Raw genomic sequence first — 18,934 nt, 5'->3', positions numbered from 1 at the left:
ACAACATTTATTTGACTAGGCTTGATGTAATTAGTAAATATAGTATTTCCCAATCAGTGGATTCCAATAAGCTTGTAAAAGGACTGAAAAGACACTTTTCATTATGCTCACCCTGGATTTGTGGTTTCCAAGCATTTGGTGGAAAGTTTATTTCTACCGTGCTCTCTTTTCTGCCTTCCCTGTATTTGTAATTCAGCTGATACAGAACAGGTCACTTCCCAGCATTGGCAAAAATAAGCAATAATAAAAAAAATATCAGTATCAGGAAGGCTTTCACTGTAAGTCGGATAGCTCATAGGACTGATGTAAAGACAACTTTATTAGTGACTTTTAATATTTACTTTGAATTATTTTGTTTTTATTTGTACTTCAACAAATGGAAACTTGTGCATTATATAAATAAATACTTGATTATGATCAGGTGCTTTATTTTTTAATTTGCTGACTAAAGTTTCAGCTGATTAATACAAAACCTATTCTTATATCATTTATATTATAACAAATATATGGACCTTTGCAATTTAATGCACTCTGTTTTCTGGTCTTACTGACCATTCAGAGCACTTTGATTACAAATCACATTTAAGGGAAATTATACTGTACACAGCCTTCATTCACACCACATTCATTCTAATTCAGAATGATAATCACTGGTTAGCCTAACATCCATGTCTCTGGACTAAGAATGTCAATGAAATATGGATGGGTTTTATGCATCCATTCCTTTTATCCATCCAGAAAGACACACAGGCACAGGGAGAACATACAAACTCCACGCAGAAAGGCAAAATAGGAGCTTTCTTGTGAGGTGACAAGGCACTGTTGACGAGTATCAATGGCTTTTGCACAGCTGAACTCTCAAATGTGCATTCATCTTTGTTATGATGGCTTTATGCAGCCCAACCAGATGACATTATCCATCTGCTTCTTCTGCTTATGGATGTTCTTGCTTACAGTCTGATTCCATTCTTCACCTTCTCAGTCACCCGAGGAAGATATTCTCTTTTCCTTTTATGTCGCATTAATGCGATATACAGTTCGTGCCTCCGGCTCAGGAGGCAGAGCAGCTCACCCGCTAATTGGAAGGTTGGTGGTTCAATCCCTGGCTGCTCCAGTCTACATGCCAAAGTATCATTGGGTAAGATACAGAACCTCAAGTTGCTCTAGATGCGTTCATAGGAATGTCATTGTTAGATAGACATGTTGCATAAAGTGCTTTGAGTGCTCCAGCAGAAAACCGCTATATTAGAACCAGTTCTTCAACCATCCACTAGTCCCACAGGTTTAAATTAAAACATTTTTTAAGATCCCAGTTTTCAAAGACACACTACTCTGTCGAAAAGCATTTGTGGCCAAGATCCCTCCTGAAACGCTGAGGTCATGTGGATCCATTCCTCCTGCCATGATTGCTAAATCTCAATCAAACTGGCCTGCTCGAGACTTTTAACTGATCAAGTGAGCTGCTGTGAACATGCTCTTTACCATCTAAGAGCACTTCATGGTTGTCAAAAACGGAAACTTACTTGAGCACTGTGACATAAACCCAATGAAGACAACATTATGGTAAACAAATGCACCATTTTCTCTTTCATTCCTTCTTTTGCATTTCCATTATAACAATAAACACAACAGGAATAAGGTCAATTTCAACACAGGGAGCATCAGAACCTTCATATTTTCACAATTTCCTTCATATTTTTGTGTACCAAATTGTGCCTAATCTGCACCAGTTTATGGTGGTCTTTCTATCAACCAAAACACAAATAAGAAACAAAGCCACAGGGACAAAACATACTGGAATACACTGCAGGGAAGCTGCAGAGCATTCGGGATCACTTTCTCACACCATTTACTCTTCTGTCCTCTTTTTGCCTGGTTTCAGGCATGAAATCTCACCTGGAACATTGTGATTTCTTTCTGACATCAGGTTGGTTTTGTACCTTCCATTAAGGAAAGTAAGCTGCTGAATAACGCACGTGTCACCTGTATGCAAATGAATTTATCTAACCTTGTATTTAAATAACTCAGACATACTTCTGCTTATGTTTAAAACTTCCTCTACATTTACAGCATATCACACTTATCTTTGTTTTGAAATGGCTTCTAGGAAACCTAAATATATATATATGTATGCATATACTGGAATGGGCGGCACTGCCCATGAAATGCTACCACAAAGAATCATTAATACTACCAACCATTATAGCAGTAACGGCTGGTAGTATAAATGAGCAGTAATTATTATTCGTGTTTTATATCTGTTCTTCCTTATGGAAACGTGCACATACTCTGCATATTCCTCTCTTATTTGATTGGGCAACCATATAAAAATCAACACTCAGCAAATAAAATAACACTTTTTTTTATGTTTGTGTCATATCTTCCAGAGATACAAAAACGTACAAAACATACATTGCAAGCACAGTGCCCTGTGATTGCATAAGACAGAATGCACATGCTCTAAATCAGCGAATTGTCTCATAGATTTACAGTATTGGGTTTGTGCCCTGTGGCTTTTTCCCTGCCAAGACACATGTGACCTGATGAAGCAAAAGCCGGCAAGATCCGTAAAGGGAGAAAGACTATGTGCCTCCTTTAGCGTGTTAACTGTGAGCGCCACCAGTCTCACAACCATTTCTCTCTTTGTCCTCTCTTAGAGCTTCATCATTGTTTATAACAACACGCTGGTCAGTACCAGGCTCTGTTTGAGCTGGAGTCTCATTAGTGAGGGTGTTTTCGTCATCCTGAGTATCAGAATCAGCGTCTTTGGTCTGTGCATCTCCTGTGACATCACTTGTGCGATTAACAGGTATTTGAGTGGGAATGTTATGTTCAGGTGGCTTCAGTTGAGTTTGTAGAGTGTCAGTAGAGCTGCTGGAGTCTGACATGTCTTCCTTGGCTGTATCGAAGGACTCCGTGAAAATGCTCTCACTGTACGACTGACTGGCGATGGTATCTGTCTCAGAGCCAGACACATCCACTGAGTCAGGAAGATAGTTATGGTGGGTTTTCCCATTAGCACCTAATCTAAGATTAGCGTCTATGCATCTGTTGTCTGATTTCACGTGCATCCTACGAGTTCTTGGAGCCAAGTCATCTTCATTCATCACACTTTCAGGTATAGAATAAAAAGAGGAGCTTGACTTAACCAAATTTTCTGTATATCCCACGTCAGCATCCAAGTTCCTTTCCATATTTTGGACAGCCTCTCTATCTGCGTCATCTTTGTTTTCCTGTCCAACAGCAGCGCCTTCCAATCCAGCCAAAACTCTCTTCAGACTCTGCGCTCTGTCTCTGTAAACTTGGCACAGCTGAGCATCGGGCATGTGGTTGCCATGGATCTCGGCCAGCTTCATGTACACCACATACAGAGCCTCAGGGTTAGCTTGGTCCTCAAGTGCTGCTGCCAGAGCCAGCTGGAAGTAGCCTACTGCATCAAAAGCATCCTGTAGAGCGAGCATGCAGAACAGAGGTCAGAACCGGTCTCGTCAAAATCAAACACATAATTTTCACATTTGAAGGTTACATCGCCACGAGATGAACCTGAAAGCGATGTAACTGTTTCTCAGCCAATGATTAAAACATGAGCAGGTCATTTTGACATATAGAAAGATAAAGCTTACATTTGCCATCAGCTTTTGACAGTGAAATCGATCATCGCCAACAGAAGAAGTAATTTCTCGAAAGTTATTTTTAATACAGAAAAACAAGAAGATTTTTAATACTGCCACTAAATCATTGGTTAAAGTGTAAAACAAATTACAGTGTGAGCATGTGTGTTTCTCTTAACAAAGTAATATTAAATATGCCTGAGTCAGAACGCACTCTTATTACTTTTTTCTTTCTGGGATGATTTCTTTTCCATTTCTTTCAGAGAACGCTGACTTCAGCGAGATGAGAGAGAAAATAAGGGGCGGTGCGGTCGCTTCCCCACACAGGATCATTTTAGGAATGTGCTCTCTCTATCTTTCCCAGTGCAACACTGTAACTGTGTCCCTTGTACCTTGAGTTTGTGGAGAGTGAAGTTTCCCAGCCTGCAGTAGACCTTGGTGTAGTAGCGAGCCTCCATGGGGTGCTGTAGGACAGGCGGACTCAGTGACAGCGACTTCAGGTAGTAGTTTTCTGCCATCTCATACTGCTCCAGACTGTAGTAAATTGTAGCTAATCGATGGTAAGCACTCCTCTCATTCACACTCACTCCTAAAGCAAAAACAAGTCAATGTTTTTTATAAAGTATCTTGCCAAGTACAAATACCACAAAGCACCTGGATTGAGAGGATTATTACAGACATGAGGCTCAGGCACGGCTCAACTTTGTACCTGTTTGGCTGGCGACCTGGACAGCCAGTGTTGCGTACTGCAGAGCCTCCTCGTGCTCCTTTTCATTCATCAGCAGGTCTGTGAGTTTACTTAACAATCGAAACTCTGAGTGGATGTCATCGATGCTCCTCGCAAACGGCAGACTCCCATCCTGAAAGCAAATATAAGTAATTTTACTGAGAATCCAAACTTTCTACAGTTTGTTATTGAAAAAAACCCCCAAAAAACCAGTACGCTTGAAGTATCCTTTTACCCTGTAGAACGGCAGTGAAGCCATCCGGTTCCTGTGACCTTTAAAGTAAACATCTCCTGCCTCCTCATAGATGCTCATGGCAAAGTGAGGGTCATTCATCCTTAAGGCTGTCTTTACTGCTGCCTGAAACACAAACAAACAAAAAAAAAATACGAAAAGACACAAGTAATCAAATTTTATCATTTGATCTTATTTTATACTTCATAGGTAAAAACATTAACTGTTTAGTAAGGGAATTGTTTGCTGCTCAGGAATGTGAAATATCGACATTCCAGGAATACCAGATTTATGAAACAACAAAAGGCACTGAAAAGAAAAAGTTCACTCTACCCACTACTGTACACACACCAACACTCCTCACCTGTAAATACATGTCAGCCAACTCATCCTCATAAACGAGATAATAAATGCGTCCGACCTGTAGCCAGGTCTCAGACTCCTCCTCTTTCTTTCCCAGATCAATAGAAATTCTCAGGCTTTGCTTGGTGTAGTCGAGAGATTTACGAGATGACCTGCACAGAGTGCACGATTAAAAAAAACATAAAATCTAAGACACAAATGTAGGTTACAGAGAGACAGAATCATAGGAATGAGACGCAAATCTTCACCTCTCATCGTTGAGTGTGAGGTAGAGGCTACTGAGCTTTTCCAGATACTCCCCCTCCAGTCTCTTATCCTTCAGTTCTCTGGACACTGACACACAGTGCTCATAGTAGACAATGCTCTGACCATAAAGCAGCATGTCAGCATACAGTCGGCTCAGCACCTTGGCCACCACCATCTGACCTATGAAAAATTGAGATCAACATAATCAGCTGATCATACTGATCATATTTTGATTCCTTTTTATATTCTATTTATAGTTACGTAATACATGTGGGCTTAATGGACAGACTACCTGCTTGAATTTTAATACAAAGTCCTCTATTTACATGCAGTTAGTAGTTAGTGCGCACGAATACATGAACCTAAATGCATGCTTGAAGGTGCCATTTTCAGTGGAGGTACATTACAGCAAGTTTCATGGATGAACTTGTACTTACTGTGCAAGTTTTTGGCATGTAGTGCAATTAGTAACCCAATTTCATAGCATGCCCTGATGTCCTGACTCTGCCCCCTGTCTTTGTAGCTACGCCCCAGCCACAGGTAGGTTTGAACGTGCTCCTCATCTGTCGGGCTTTCCCAGAGATCCCAAAAAAGGCACAGGGATCTAAAATAAAGAGAAAATAAGATTATATCAAAACTAAATAATCCTATAGATGCTAGATTTGTTTGATCTGTCAGAACTTAAGTGTGGCAGATTTTTTCAAAAAATGTCAAAGTTCTGACCTGACCAGGAAGCGTTCTGCAATCAAAGACGCCCCCGCGTCCAGCGCCAGACACCCCAGGTTGGCCAGTGCCAGGGCCTGATTCCTTTGGTTTCCATTTTCTCTGGAGATTACCAAGGCAGAGTGGAGGTGCCATCCTGCCTCTGGGATGCGACCCTGACGCCTCAGACACAAAGCCAGCAAGTTATGGATCACACCTCGCTGAGTGGGACTGTCTGTTCCCTGCAGAAAGATGCGAAGGCACGTATTACCCATGACATTCACTTTTGTTTAGACATTATTCACTGCGAGTGCGTCATTCTTCACCAGTTCATCACTGGTCGCTGTACCTGTAGTGATGTGAGCAGTGGTTGTAGAACACTCTGGGCCTTCTCAGCCTGGCCTGTCAACACCAGCAACCACCCAAGCAACACAGATGCCTCAAATCCCTCCTCCTCATTGATGTGGCCTCCTTTCTCCACGGCTCGTTGAGCACAGTGCAGCGCTTTATCAAGAGCACCGTACTGCTGGTAAACTGAGGCCAAGCCCAAACACAGGTCCCTTTGGATTTTCATGTCATCCCCGCGCTCGGCTATTGCCAGAGTCTGCTGCAGGTAAACTACGATCTGAGCAGGGAGCAGTGAGGTTCCTTCCTTCCAGCAGGGGTTCAAACGAACAGAGTTCCTAATAAATAACTCAATCCTCTGAAAGACATTGTGGAGAGAGTGGTCCTGTCTCGAATCCAGGCTCAGCGAGGCAAGTGCTAAGTAAGGCATGTATTTGCAGTGATAGAGCCAGCTGAGGAGCCAGTTGAGATCCAAAGGAGCTATCGGTTGCCCGTCGGCGGCAGACAGAGTCAGCGAAAGAAACTGGAGCCGCTCGACAAAAGGAAGAGCGTCATCGCTCTTCTTGAGTAGCAGGAAGAGGGTGGACATGAGGTAGCAGATACGAGCCTCCAGGTGCTTGTCCACCATCACCACCGATCTCCTCAGGAGCACCTTGAGCAGTTCGACTTCATCGGTCGATGTGAAGGAACGACAGGGGAGGCATAGGAGCAGGGCGCTGGCCTTCTCCAGAGTCTGGGGCAGCTTGTCAGTCATGCGTTGCTTCAGGTAAATAGCAGTGAGGTTTGTGAAGAGGGCAACGAGGAGCTGAACATCAGAGAAGCTGTCGACACTGACGCTCAGAGCTTCCTCGTAGTATACACGTGCCTGGGGAGAAAAGATTGTAGACCGGTGTAGATTGAAAACAAATATGTTCCACCAAGTAAAACTGCAGTAAAATTCGGTGTTTCAAACCTATTTTCATTTAAAAGGTGCGACAAATAATTTGTGCACTTCATTTTATCTCTCTCCACACTGCAAAAAGCATCATTATTATTATTATTATCATCATCATTATTATTATTACAATATTATGTAAATGGTAATGTGCTCTATAGTGTGGTGTCTTGTTACAGGCTAACTTGCCTTGAAATCTCTGTTTAGAAAACACTAAAGTATGTAATCATACAGCCTACAAAGCACACTTATGGTAAATACAAATGAAAAAAAAAAACATGCCTGTGAGAACTTTAGCTTCCTGGCACATAGTCTCCCCAGGAGAAAGCATGCCCGCCGATGCGCCCAGTGCATTCCCATTCTCTTGGCACACTCTCTGACACTCTCAAGGTGACCTGACAGCTCGTCCTCAGTCTTGCCGCTGAAGGTCACCCACAGGAAGGAGTACTGCAGGTCATACAGGGGCAAGAAAGCATCCTGGGGGTAAAAAAACAACAAACAAAGGATTTTAGAGTTATTTTAGGCATTAACCGAGTTAACAGGAGGGCAAATGTCCTAATGAAAGTCAGACACAGGAAGCTCAACAAGGATAAGAAAGAAAGACTCGGGTAATGTAATAAATGAGGCAGACCTGGAAGTGTTCCTGGTTGAGTAGAGTCAGTGTAGGGTCACTGCTCTCTGACTCCTCCCCATCCCAGCTGTTCTCTTCCAAGAAGAGAGGAGGATCTTCCTGGAACTCGTCCAGTTCTCTGAATGTGTCATCCAGGGTGAAGGATAGGCGCTCTCCCTCTCGTGGCAGAGGGTTGAGAGAGTGACAGAGGGACAGATGAGGAGAGGAGCGAGAGAGCGATTGGCGAGGGGACGACTGGTGGGTGGGTGTGACTCCACTTCTCTCTGACATGACGCTTTGACGAGCGCTCGTAAGGCCTTTAAGATCTGTAAAGATGACAGGTATAATCATAAATCCTTTCTCAAGCTGCTCAAAGGCATCAGCATCGTAAACGTCAGGTTTCTTCTTAAAAAGTCATTACCATGTTTTGGCCGACTCCTAATGTACATGAAGTCGGTTTCATCCAGCCTATCTGGAAACACACAAGGTAAATCAATTCAGCATTGATTTTCCAGCTGGAAGCACAGATGGAAACTATCTTTCCTAGAATAAAGTACAAATGCCGCCGCTATTTAGGAAACAAACATGACTTGTATTTCAGTTATGCCTCGATGACACGATCCCTCCCTTTTCCCCTAGCTAATTAAAAGTGCAACATTTCTCAGCGAGCCCAGTCATTCCTTTACCTAGCCTGTAAACGGAGCTGATGTCAGTCGAGAAAAGCCTTTCCAGCAGGCCGCTGTCGCTCAGCTCAGAACTGCAAGGGTTAACCTGAGCCAGGCTGGCTTTCTCCTCCTCGGTTAGAAAGACCAATTGTCCATCCCTGTGTAACGGAAACAAAGGCAGCATTATGATTATCCAGGCCTCATCACCTGATCCGCCCTGTCCAGACTGTGGATCCTCGAAATAGGATTTTATAAAAGATTAGCAGAAGACTGTAAACAAGACATAAGGAATGTAGATGGTATCGCGATAAAGTCATTTTAAGGTGAAGCGTCACATGTTACAATGAGACCAGCTAGTTTAAGCCACTGCCTGGATTTACAAAAAAAAAAAAAAGACTTTCTTACAAGGGTGCAGTATTGAAAGGCTTGACGTGAGCTATTTGAACAAAGCCGCGGCATCCAGTTGAAGTGTGTCGTCCTATGAAAACACTCAAGCTTCGGAGCAGCAGACCCTGGATCTCCACAACGTCACCTTGGCTGAGCGGGAGCTCATCTGGTCCCACTGGGCTGTAGTCAGCTACTGCCACACAGGAGCCAGTCACTGAGGCATTTAATGAGGTGAATTGCAAAAGAAACAACAGTTTTAAGCACACTGATTAGGATTTTGAGGGTATATCAGTTAGTGACGCAGTTACATTTCAACAGGCACTGTGGTTACAGTATGCTGTATGTGATAGCAAAGCTTTACCGATAGGATGCTCAAATGGTTCCCTTTCTGTTTGTGAGCATCCAGCATAGACTGGGTACTTCTTCAGGAACCACCTGACCAAACAGGAAGTATAATTTAACAAATACTGTACTCCACATAGGTGAAGCGGTCAATTTGAGGAACAGATAGCAACTTACTGATAGAACGGGTAGGGCAGGGGCTGCATGGCGGTGACTGGCACCATGCCGTGGTTTCCTGTGGTGAGCAAGGTGCCCTCCCACATGTCGTCCTGCCCCGTGTCCCTCACCACCAAGAGGTCATTCTTTTGGAACGACAGCTGCTCCTCATCCTCGTCATTGTCGGCTCTGGCGAACAGCGCCTTAGCAAAGCAGGATCCTGGAAGGAGACTGATTTTTAGTAGAGAGAATCAGCTTCGCTATCCCCCCGCCCGAAAAACAAAGAAACACAAAACCCATCTTTAGTCATTGCTTATGATGCTGGTAAAAGTTAAGTTCAAAATCAGCAAAATTGCCAGAGTTGCCGCGCCCTCATTCAGTCACTGGGAAAAGATGGATGTTTTATAACCTGGCCCATTAAGTTAATGTAATTTTCACCACTATTTGCCAGCACTGCAGTCCTATTATATATTCCCATGATGCATTTTGCCTGAAGGATATGTTCAAGAGAAAGAAGGGATGTCTGTGCTGCCCCGGCAGGAGGGAATCGATACACATTCATGGAGGAGAACAGCGCAGTAAGTTGTACTTCAGGTCTAATGCATTCAAACAGCAGATCAAATTTGGGATTTTGGTTTAACAGTAACTCTATAAACCTGATCTGAATAAAAGTGTGATTATAATGTTGACTTGATTAAAAGTGTATCGTAGTTTCTAAATTAGTTTCCGCGCAGCACATAAGTGCTTCCACTACATATGAGGTGGGTCTGTTCTACAATTTTACTTAAGCTATGTGAGGCAATCTGTTCATTAAGTCTTAATTGGGGTCACAAAGAAATGGATTAAAAATAATGGGATCAAATCACAGTGAACTCAGTTAACATCCCATAATTAACTACTTAAGTTCAAGATTACTCTGACAATGACTCATTTGACTTTATCTTTCTTTTTTAAATCTCATTATGAATCAATAGATTAACATTTTGAAATAAAGGCAGAAGCTTTAGAGTCTAAAGTATAGACTGGATCACTGATTTACTGACAGGATCTCATTTCTATTTACAAATGCTTAACCTTTTCCCTCCACCTGTTATCCCTGTGCAATGCCAGGCCTGATAAAACAAACCCTTACATTTCAGTGACATGAATCACTGCGCTTACAACACTACTGACCTTCCTGGAGTAAAAGTCCAAGGTACAGTGTGGCCAGATGTTCCTCATCCACCGTCACACTGATCTGCAAGTCACTGAGCAGCTCTGGGTCCAGCCAGAATGACGGATCGCAGAGGAAGTTTTCCAAGCAACGAGCCACATAGCCTGGGCAAGAGCACATGCAGCACCAGATGAAATTCTACTGCTTATACTCATGCCAACCAGAAGTATTACTGTGATGATGGCACAACAAAGACGAAAAAGAGAGAATACAGACATTGAAATGTCATCCAGAAGGATGCTTATTAGTCCTACCTAGTGCAAGGTATGTTGAAAACTTCCAGATTTCCTCTACAGTTTTGAATGTGAGTACAAAGCTATCCTTCTCAGCGTGGACAGAGACCAGACGTGCAGACAAGTCCTGCAGAAACAAAGTCTCACGTTACAGTAAAAAATCATTAAGCCATCTCTTTAAAGTGCACATTACATGTACAGTATATAATACTACTACTATAATACTATAATACTCATTATATGGTAAAAACATACTACTTTTCATTATTATATCAGACAGTTTAGAAGTGTAGGAAAGCTTATGTGTTGTCTTCATCATAGGGACTCACTTTGAAGAGCTGTATGACATCCTGGCTGTTGCTCTCCACCACTCGGAGTCGTGTGCGTAGCGCCTCCTGGAGGGTCCGATCAGAATCTGCACTGGAACGCCGTTGTCCGGTGAACAGCAGCACGATTTCTAGCAAGAGGAAAAAATGCGCTCTGGGGTTATCAACACTGAGTTTAAATTGGTTATAGCAGTGAAATATGAGGAATATAAAGAATTAGCCTTTTATACTTCACTTATATTGTACTCAAAGTGCTTTATATAACATGTTTCCTTCACCCATTCACACACATTCGCTTTGTGATGAATGCACTGGAACACTTAAGGTTCAGTATCTTGCCCCAAAATACTTTACAGCACAGATTGGAGCAGCCAGGAATCAAACCACCAACCTTCCAGTTAGTACATCACCCACTCTACCTGAGCTACAGCTAACCAGGAATAAATATGGAGGGCATTTTAAATCCTTTTGTTCCACTATTCAGAGTATCTCCAAAAAAGTAAAACATAAAACCGAAACCGGAATAAAAACACATCATTTTCATCAAAAAAAAAAAAAGCAAGATTTTGTAAAATATTTTCTCTGAGAGCTTATATTTCAGGAAGATGCTTTGTGAGCACAATGTGATTCCTCAGAGGAATAACAAAGCTATTAGGCCTTTTACTGGACACTCAGTGTGGCCATTTAAATCCATTTGAGAGGAAGAACCTGAGGGCAAATGATGGATGTAGGTAAAATGCTGAGTGAGTAAAACATTAGCAGACGGGGAATGTTGTTCATCAGTATGCATAAATATAATATGCATGGGAAACGGTCCTGTGTATGAAATTAGTTTAGCAAAGCTTATACGAAAGCAGGTTTTCCAGTAATAAGGCAAAACAATCCAGGCAAATAATTCCAGTAAAAGTGCCACAAAGTGTACCTGAAGAGAATTTGTCTCCCAGTGACACAGTACTTCCTCTAAGGAAGGCCTCCTTCCTCTTCTTCCAGTAACTGTCGGGCTCCACCGTACCTTCACCTGATATTACTATTGCAACATCCTCCTCTTCACCCGCACCTGAAAGAGGAAACAAAGTCATGAAACAGTTCCTGAATCTAGTTTAGATCTTAAATTTTAAACAAGAAGAAAATGAGGAGAGGAAACTCAGCGTACTTTGGTTAAGGCAGTGTTTCCTAAACAGCATTTCACATTTGAGGTGTAATCGAGACGTGGATGTTGTATGTGGAAACTATTTTATCAAAACAGACAACACAAGGGCTTTAAGAGTAGATTGCTACTGCAATGCATGTTCCAGACTGGCATGGAGATTAAACTGGGAATGTTACCAGATGACACAAGACAGCAATCGCTCTTTGCTATTTACAAAAACAACACGCTGCAGTCTGTATTTGAACAGGATGAACTTGTGAATTTAAAAGTAGTTTCTAGACTTTCTTCCTGATATATCCACAAAAATCCACAGTAGTCTGTCAACTGACACCACCCATCCTATCTTCCAGAGCCGGATGTTGTAAGAAGTGTTTGTTTGTCAAGTTTTTCATTTTATGCTCAGTTTAAACTCATTTGCTACATACTTTAGTAGATTACAGCTTTAGACATATCACCAATTACTCTAGCACTTTTTCTGTGCCAGCCATTTAAGTAAACAGGATCTTAATCATTTCTAAACCTGCAGCAAGCTGAATGCACACGCTTTTTTTTGTCTGGAAAGTTGATACGGGCTGTCCCTGGTTTGTTCCATTGTGCAGGGAGGATATCCCAAACACTTCCTCTGCTTGAACACGGCGCAAGCAGCACCACTCCTTCTCACATGAATGCTGATGACTTATTTGTACTCTAAACTAATCGGGCACTTAATAATATTAGGATTTCAAACTGATCCCAAACATCCGGCTGTTTGGTGCTTTATAGCTAACACACCTTGAGTCATGATGTCATTTCCTGGGAAGTGTTCATTAGCTCCACCGAGAGTATATGGCGGTTCCCTCCATAGAGCATCCAGTTCGGCAGGAGAGATGTCTGGAAAAAGAAAAGCAATGACAATACTGAAAAAATTGAATTGTGTCTATGATCCTAAGCAATAGAGTGTTAAATATCACACCAGTAATAGTCTAAAAATTTGGGGATACATGCATAATGTACTTTCTTTGATCCAGCACTCCTGCATCTACTGGTTAATACAAAGCTACAGCCAGCAGTCACTTAGCAATTGGCTAACGTATCTTTAAAAAAAAAAAAAAATTAAACAAATGTTGCTTATCAGTACCCCAAATCTCATTACGGTCCTCATTAATCACCTTTTTGAATACTTATAAGGTAGACCATTTCCTGGCAGGAAGTGTTAAAAAGTAACCAGCAAAGAATCCAGGAAATTATTTCATTCATATCAAGGTTCATTAAGGAGGGTTTGCAAACTCAACAAAACAAAAAGATATGAGTTGAGTTTAATATTTGCTTTTAGTCCTTTAATATATTTTTAGTCTTTAAGTCAAGATCCTCCTGGGTGTAGCTTTACCTTACAGATGGGAGAGAAGGATCTTCTGGTTTTTTAAACAAATATGTTTCTGGGTGGGGAGAGTGCTGACATCACTTAGGGAGACATAGTTGAGCTTTTTCGTTAGTTTGAGGAGTTGTTAAGGGTATACACGGACGTTAAACACACACAGGCCGAGCACGGACACACAACTGCACTGACATCATTAAGACCTCCAGGCTTACTCATACACACACTCAGCTGCTCTGCTCCTGACTCCTCAGAGCACACATTTATGTCACCGTGGTCACAACATCAGACGTAATTTAAATTTTAAAAAGGAAAAAAAAAACTGTAATAATTCGGATTAGAATTCCACTTTTTACATGTGTTGTCAGTGCGGAACCACAACAGAACATCATTATCTTGATGCAAAGCATTCACAAAACAATGGGAGCACACAATTTAGTAACACAGTATGCAACATGACATTATGCCTAAGAGGACAAAAGCCTATTCTTTCATTCTACAACACAGAGGACAGTTAGCACCACTGGGACTGCTTGAGTCAACACAAGCAAAGTCATGCAGTCACAGTGCAAAAACACACCATGCCTCCCCCCTTTTTATTTGTTTTTTTTTTTTTTACCTTCTTGGCTAAGTGTATTACCCATGTTGTATACTGATTACTGCTCCTGCCTATATGACTGTAGCAGTTGCTCATGGCAGCAGAGCACAGAGAACGGAGTGGGACCGACCTGTGAATGAGGAGAGGCACAGTTTGATGAGCGGTCTGCAACAGGAGGAGCTGAGGAGAGGTCTGCAGCAACAAGACGCCATCTGGCCCAGGAGTCGGCAGCTCCCAGAGATCAATGCCATCCCATCAGTTCCTCTCAGTCTCTTTAACAACAACAACTCCCTCTCTTCCTCTCTACTGGACAATTCCCGGCTCCCTTCCTATTTCTGTACTCTCCTTCCTGCCCTGCTCAGTCTGTCTTCCCACCAGTTAGGATCTGTCTCTAATGTCCCCCCCAGTATTAATTTCTTCTTCTTCTCTATCTGTCTGCTTCTCTTTCCAATATTTCTGTGTCTTGCTGTCTCCATCTTCCCCCTCCCACCAGTCTTGCTCTCTCTCTCTCTTCAGTAACTGCCCAGCCAGTCAGTGAATGCACAAAGCACTCTCTGCGATTGGTATGAGTGTGTAGGGGGGTGGGGGGGCAGGCCTCAGTGATAGCGTTCTTATGTGTTGTGTGTGTCAGTGAAAATATGCACAGAATGTGTGTCACATAGACAGTGTGTGTGTGTGTGTGTGTGTGTTTGTTGCTGGGATAACATATTGCTGATACACAGTAAGGTGATTCCATAGAGGGACAGGCTGCAAGGTCAGGGCTAAGTGGGGGTAAGAGTTTCCTGGTGACACAGGTTGAGGATCAGTTCATCTCCAACACAGAGTTTAACCCAACTCAGCTTTCTACCATCAGATGGCAAAGTGACATGACAAGAGCACCGCAGAAAAGCCTCTTTCTACAGTGTGAGGTCACTGAGAAAAAAAAAGGCTGAATGCTGAAAATAGAGATGGCGTGGTGAGAAGATTGTGATAGATGCCATTGTTCTCACTTATGAGACACCCCTGTTAATTGAGCGCATCAAAGGGAGGGGAAAATTAGAATAATTGACCTTAGGCGACCCTTTAGCATCAGAGAGGGACACGGTAAATAATACAACAATGGCTCCATTGAGAATGTGAAATTCTCTCCATTCTTAAAACATACAGACACGTCTGGGGCCTATGTTGGCAGTCCATCACAGGGCTAATACAAAGAAACAGACAACTATTGACAGTCCCATTCACAACCAATTTAGAATCACCAGTTCACCTAAATATGCACGTATATATATATATATATATATATATATATATATTTTTGCTCTTTCAGATAACTGAAGCATACATTTCCCTAACATTTGTTACCTGTAGTTACCCACTTACGTTCTGCACGACTCTACCCAGATCAGCTGTTATTGGTTTTTTGTGGCGTTCCAAATGTGTGTTCCCAAAACGAAACTTGCAGAGTGCCTTCTGGTGGAAAAACTATGCAATGTGAACGTTCTTAAAATTGTTGATTATTATAAAATATTATTTATAAGCTGTTATAAATGCCGGTATTGTTAGATAGCCAATACCAGCTGATAATATTTGCCCGTCAATAAATCGGTCAGGAGACATAGACACGGAGAAGATGCAAATTCCACACAGATCAACCACAGCTGACCAGTCAATCTGGTCAGCTGTGGTTGATCACTGTGTGTTTTCAGATAGGAGGTAGAGAAGTCTTTACAGGGACTTTACATCAATTTAAAAATTACTGAAACTGAAATACTACAGTAGGTTTTACAGCAAAATCAATGTGCACATATCTATACTTATCTATTCCAATACTTTAAATGGAAAGTGAATAAAACTACCAAAAAGTGTTGAATTGATGACATAAACATCATATGCCGTAAAAATAAGTTTATATAGAGAGTAAACCTGAGTAGATTGGAAGTGTACATCAATTAATAAAAGTTCTAAAACTATAACAATCCTTGGCTTTGATAGTCAGATTTATGGTTCCTGGTATGAGACAAGTTTGATTTACCGCTGACAAAATATAAAGCATATTTCAGAATTTTCTACCTTTCAAATGTCACATGCCAGCTTTCCATCACTTTGTCAATACTGTCTAACACCACCATATTTAAGTGAATTATGCATTTTGTTTTTGTACCCGAACAGTATCCAAGTTAAACTTTGAAAACATATCTGATGACTGCTGGCTGGTGTGCAGACACAGCAAATTGCAGATTACGCTGTTAACAGAGATGGAGGAGCCAATTGATGTAATGAGGTGATAGAAACAGCTGATGCCTTACACGCCTCGTGTCAGCTGCCATCAGCTGCAATCACTGATGTTGGAAAACAATTGCTTCCGCAAAATTAGGCGATGCAGAGGCCTGATGTTCTTGTCTGTAACTGGTCTTCTCTTCTTCGTGACTGAATCTTCGCATGTGTGCCTGGTGAGGCAGAAAGCTGTAAACAAGCAGGAGCCATGGCAGGGAATATCCTGACGCTCTCTGTACAGCCCTGCTTGTTTGCCATTGTTCAACAAATATCCAATCTAATAAACGCAGACTGGTCTCCAAGCTCATATGTGCAGTCACATGCACAGGCCTTTGTTAGCATCAAAAGCTAACAGCAGCTGTCTCCATAACACCCATAGATACTATCAATAAAAAAAGGTAATTTGATTATACAAGTCACATATATCCTCTTTACCAAACACCTTTAGATAAAACTATTGTTTCCTCTAAGCGGCAGTGTTCAAAACCCTTCTTCTTCTGAGTGAGGCTGTCACACCGCTTCACTAAAGTCTCTTATAAACAATGCACGACTGCTGACTTGTTAAGCCTCAGACACATCATGCATTGCTTGTAATAACAGGGGCTGTTGTGACTAATGACCACATACCTTAAACAACCTCCCAGTCTCCACACAGTCTGAAGCCACAGCCACAGCCTGGTACACTATTGTGACACTCTGTGGGCCATGACAATAACATCTAGCATAATGAGAGACATATGGTGTGATCAGCTGTGTGTGTGTGGCTGTGTCCAACTGCATGACTATGCAGGAGATGTTTGAAGTGAGGTGTCTCTGGGTGTACAACGTAGGCTGGTAGACGGCAAACATGTGGGAGAAGAGTTAGCAGAGAGAAATGCGAGACAGGAGTTATGAGCTCTAAGTTTAGACTATAACCCCCTGTTAACTCACTCACATGCCTGTGTGTCTGGGACGGAGAGAGCTCCCTGCAGGGAGATTCCCACAGTTACACAGAGACATTTGGATCCCTTAAACACACACTGTGGTGGATCACTGCAAAATGTGGTGGATAATTTCCACAGTTCATTACAGTCTGATTCTAAGAAGGCTTTGGATTGCCGCTTAATTGGGTTTTCTGACCTTTTGGGAGAATCTGTAACTATTTACTGTCAAACGATTAGTGAAACCGAGGAACTGAAATCACTACTTGGCAGCCACTGCTCATTCAAACGTTCAGAAAACTGTTTACCGTTTTCACAAGAGACTGACAACAGCCTCGTGGTACAAAGTACAGCAGCGACTGCCCAACGGAATAAAGTTTATGACACCACGAAACTTAAAGATCAGCTAAAAGCACATTCTTACCTCTCTGTTGGTGCCAGCTCTGTCTTTTCAGTTCATTCCTGGTGTGCGTGGCAGAACGTATCTAATGAATGTACCGTGAGCGGTAACCGGTGAGCTGCGCGTCATGACAGCGGCTCAGTGTGCTGTCAATCTCCGCGGGTGAAAGCAAAGGAAACAGCGAAAAAGTGTGGAAGTGAGTGAGAATGTGGGTGTATGCGTGGGTTTGTGTGCTTGCCTGTCGCTTCAAAGGCGATCCGAAACAGCGTGCCACTGACCGAGGAAGTTTTTTTCCCCTGTAACTCCTCCTACATTTACTTTGGGGCAGTCGTAGGGCCTCCTTTTCTCTCTCTCTCTCTCTGTTTCTTCCCCTCTCTCACCCTCATGCATAAAAAACTTCCTCTTTCTGTCAGAATCTGGAAACAGGATCCCACAGAGGACTAAACCGAAAAGAGGTCAGGTTATAAATATATCCTCAATCTATCTTCTCAAAACTATTCAAACCTGTTGCACAATTACAACATTCTTCGTAGTTAGAGTACCAGATGCACAATAATAAATACTTTCTCTCTTCTCATTCTACAACACCAGTCTCACCAGCTTGTCTTGATGCACCACTAATGATGACGTTTAGATGACTAAGTAATCACCTGCTTTGTTTTGGGTTTGTTGTTTTTTCTCTCTTTGCATTGTTCAGCACATACCTGACAAATCTCTCATCTTCATTCCAAAGCTCCTGTTTTTTTCACAGGCCTGCTCAACAAGTCCACTGAATGTGTGAAATGTCCAGAGTGATGCCTGGAAGTGTGAAATATTTATCCTGGCATGCTGCAGGACACTACAAAAACAAAACAAAACGGCACAGCAGTGACCTCTTGTCATTCACTTTCTGGGCTATCTCTGTTGTGCATATCTGTGTGTGCAGTGATAATAAACCCCAAGCCGGCAGTGCTTTGGTCTGCCATGTTTTTTTTTCTGTTTCTTTTGCGTGCTTAGTTAAATATAAACTCTGGAACTGATTGTGTAGCCCCAAGTACAGCACCACTAAGTCACCCTGAACACACAACATCGTCCCTGTGGTGCTCATGTGATCGTGCAACTGGCTATGCAAGGCTGGAGGACACAGACCATTTATTTTGCTCTGCTTCCAATAGTCTGAGAGTG

At 42.2% G+C, this 18,934-nt stretch overlaps 1 protein-coding gene across 3 annotated transcripts; it reads right to left on the bottom strand.

Moving 5' to 3' along the window:
- Positions 1-417: 417 nt before the first annotated feature.
- sh3tc2 (SH3 domain and tetratricopeptide repeats 2) lies at positions 418-18,356 on the bottom strand. Of its 3 annotated transcripts, XM_085182783.1 has the most exons (23): positions 17,795-18,352; positions 14,216-14,324; positions 13,014-13,112; positions 12,015-12,149; positions 11,096-11,223; positions 10,788-10,893; positions 10,494-10,637; positions 9,342-9,540; positions 9,184-9,257; positions 8,841-9,036; positions 8,457-8,593; positions 8,192-8,242; positions 7,792-8,096; positions 7,443-7,637; positions 6,231-7,091; positions 5,903-6,123; positions 5,617-5,783; positions 5,182-5,359; positions 4,935-5,085; positions 4,574-4,696; positions 4,321-4,471; positions 4,004-4,200; positions 418-3,446 (listed from the first exon to the last, which is right to left on the bottom strand). In XM_085182783.1, the coding sequence occupies exons 2-23, from the start codon at positions 14,238-14,240 to the stop codon at positions 2,604-2,606; spliced, it is 4,686 nt and encodes a 1,561-aa protein (XP_085038909.1). In that variant the 5' UTR covers positions 14,241-14,324; positions 17,795-18,352; the 3' UTR covers positions 418-2,603. The 3 variants fall into 3 exon arrangements, with proteins under 3 accessions (XP_085038909.1, XP_085038903.1, XP_085038917.1); XM_085182777.1 differs by lacking the exon at positions 14,216-14,324 and having other exon boundaries at positions 14,325-18,356; XM_085182791.1 differs by lacking the exon at positions 14,216-14,324 and having other exon boundaries at positions 17,795-18,349.
- Positions 18,357-18,934: the final 578 nt, after the last annotated feature.

The sequence above is a fragment of the Neolamprologus multifasciatus genome, chromosome 2, assembly GCF_963576455.1.
Source record: "Neolamprologus multifasciatus chromosome 2, fNeoMul1.2, whole genome shotgun sequence".
Taxonomy (NCBI): Eukaryota; Metazoa; Chordata; class Actinopteri; order Cichliformes; family Cichlidae; genus Neolamprologus; species Neolamprologus multifasciatus.
Note: the sequence above shows the minus strand (reverse complement) of the source record. Positions and strands in the feature narration are given on the sequence as shown.

What these genes read in the sequence shown, in the direction of transcription:
- sh3tc2 (XM_085182777.1), bottom strand. Translation starts at nt 14,445, where the DNA reads ATGGCATTGATCTCTGGGAGCTGCCGACTCCTGGGCCAGATGGCGTCT. An exon ending in CACTGCTCACATCACTACAG is followed by an intron (nt 6,124 to 6,230) that starts GTACAGCGACCA and finishes ATCTTTCTGCAG; the next exon opens with GGAACAGACAGTCCCACTCA. An exon ending in CCAGGTCGCCAGCCAAACAG is followed by an intron (nt 4,201 to 4,320) that starts GTACAAAGTTGA and finishes TTTTTGCTTTAG; the next exon opens with GAGTGAGTGTGAATGAGAGG.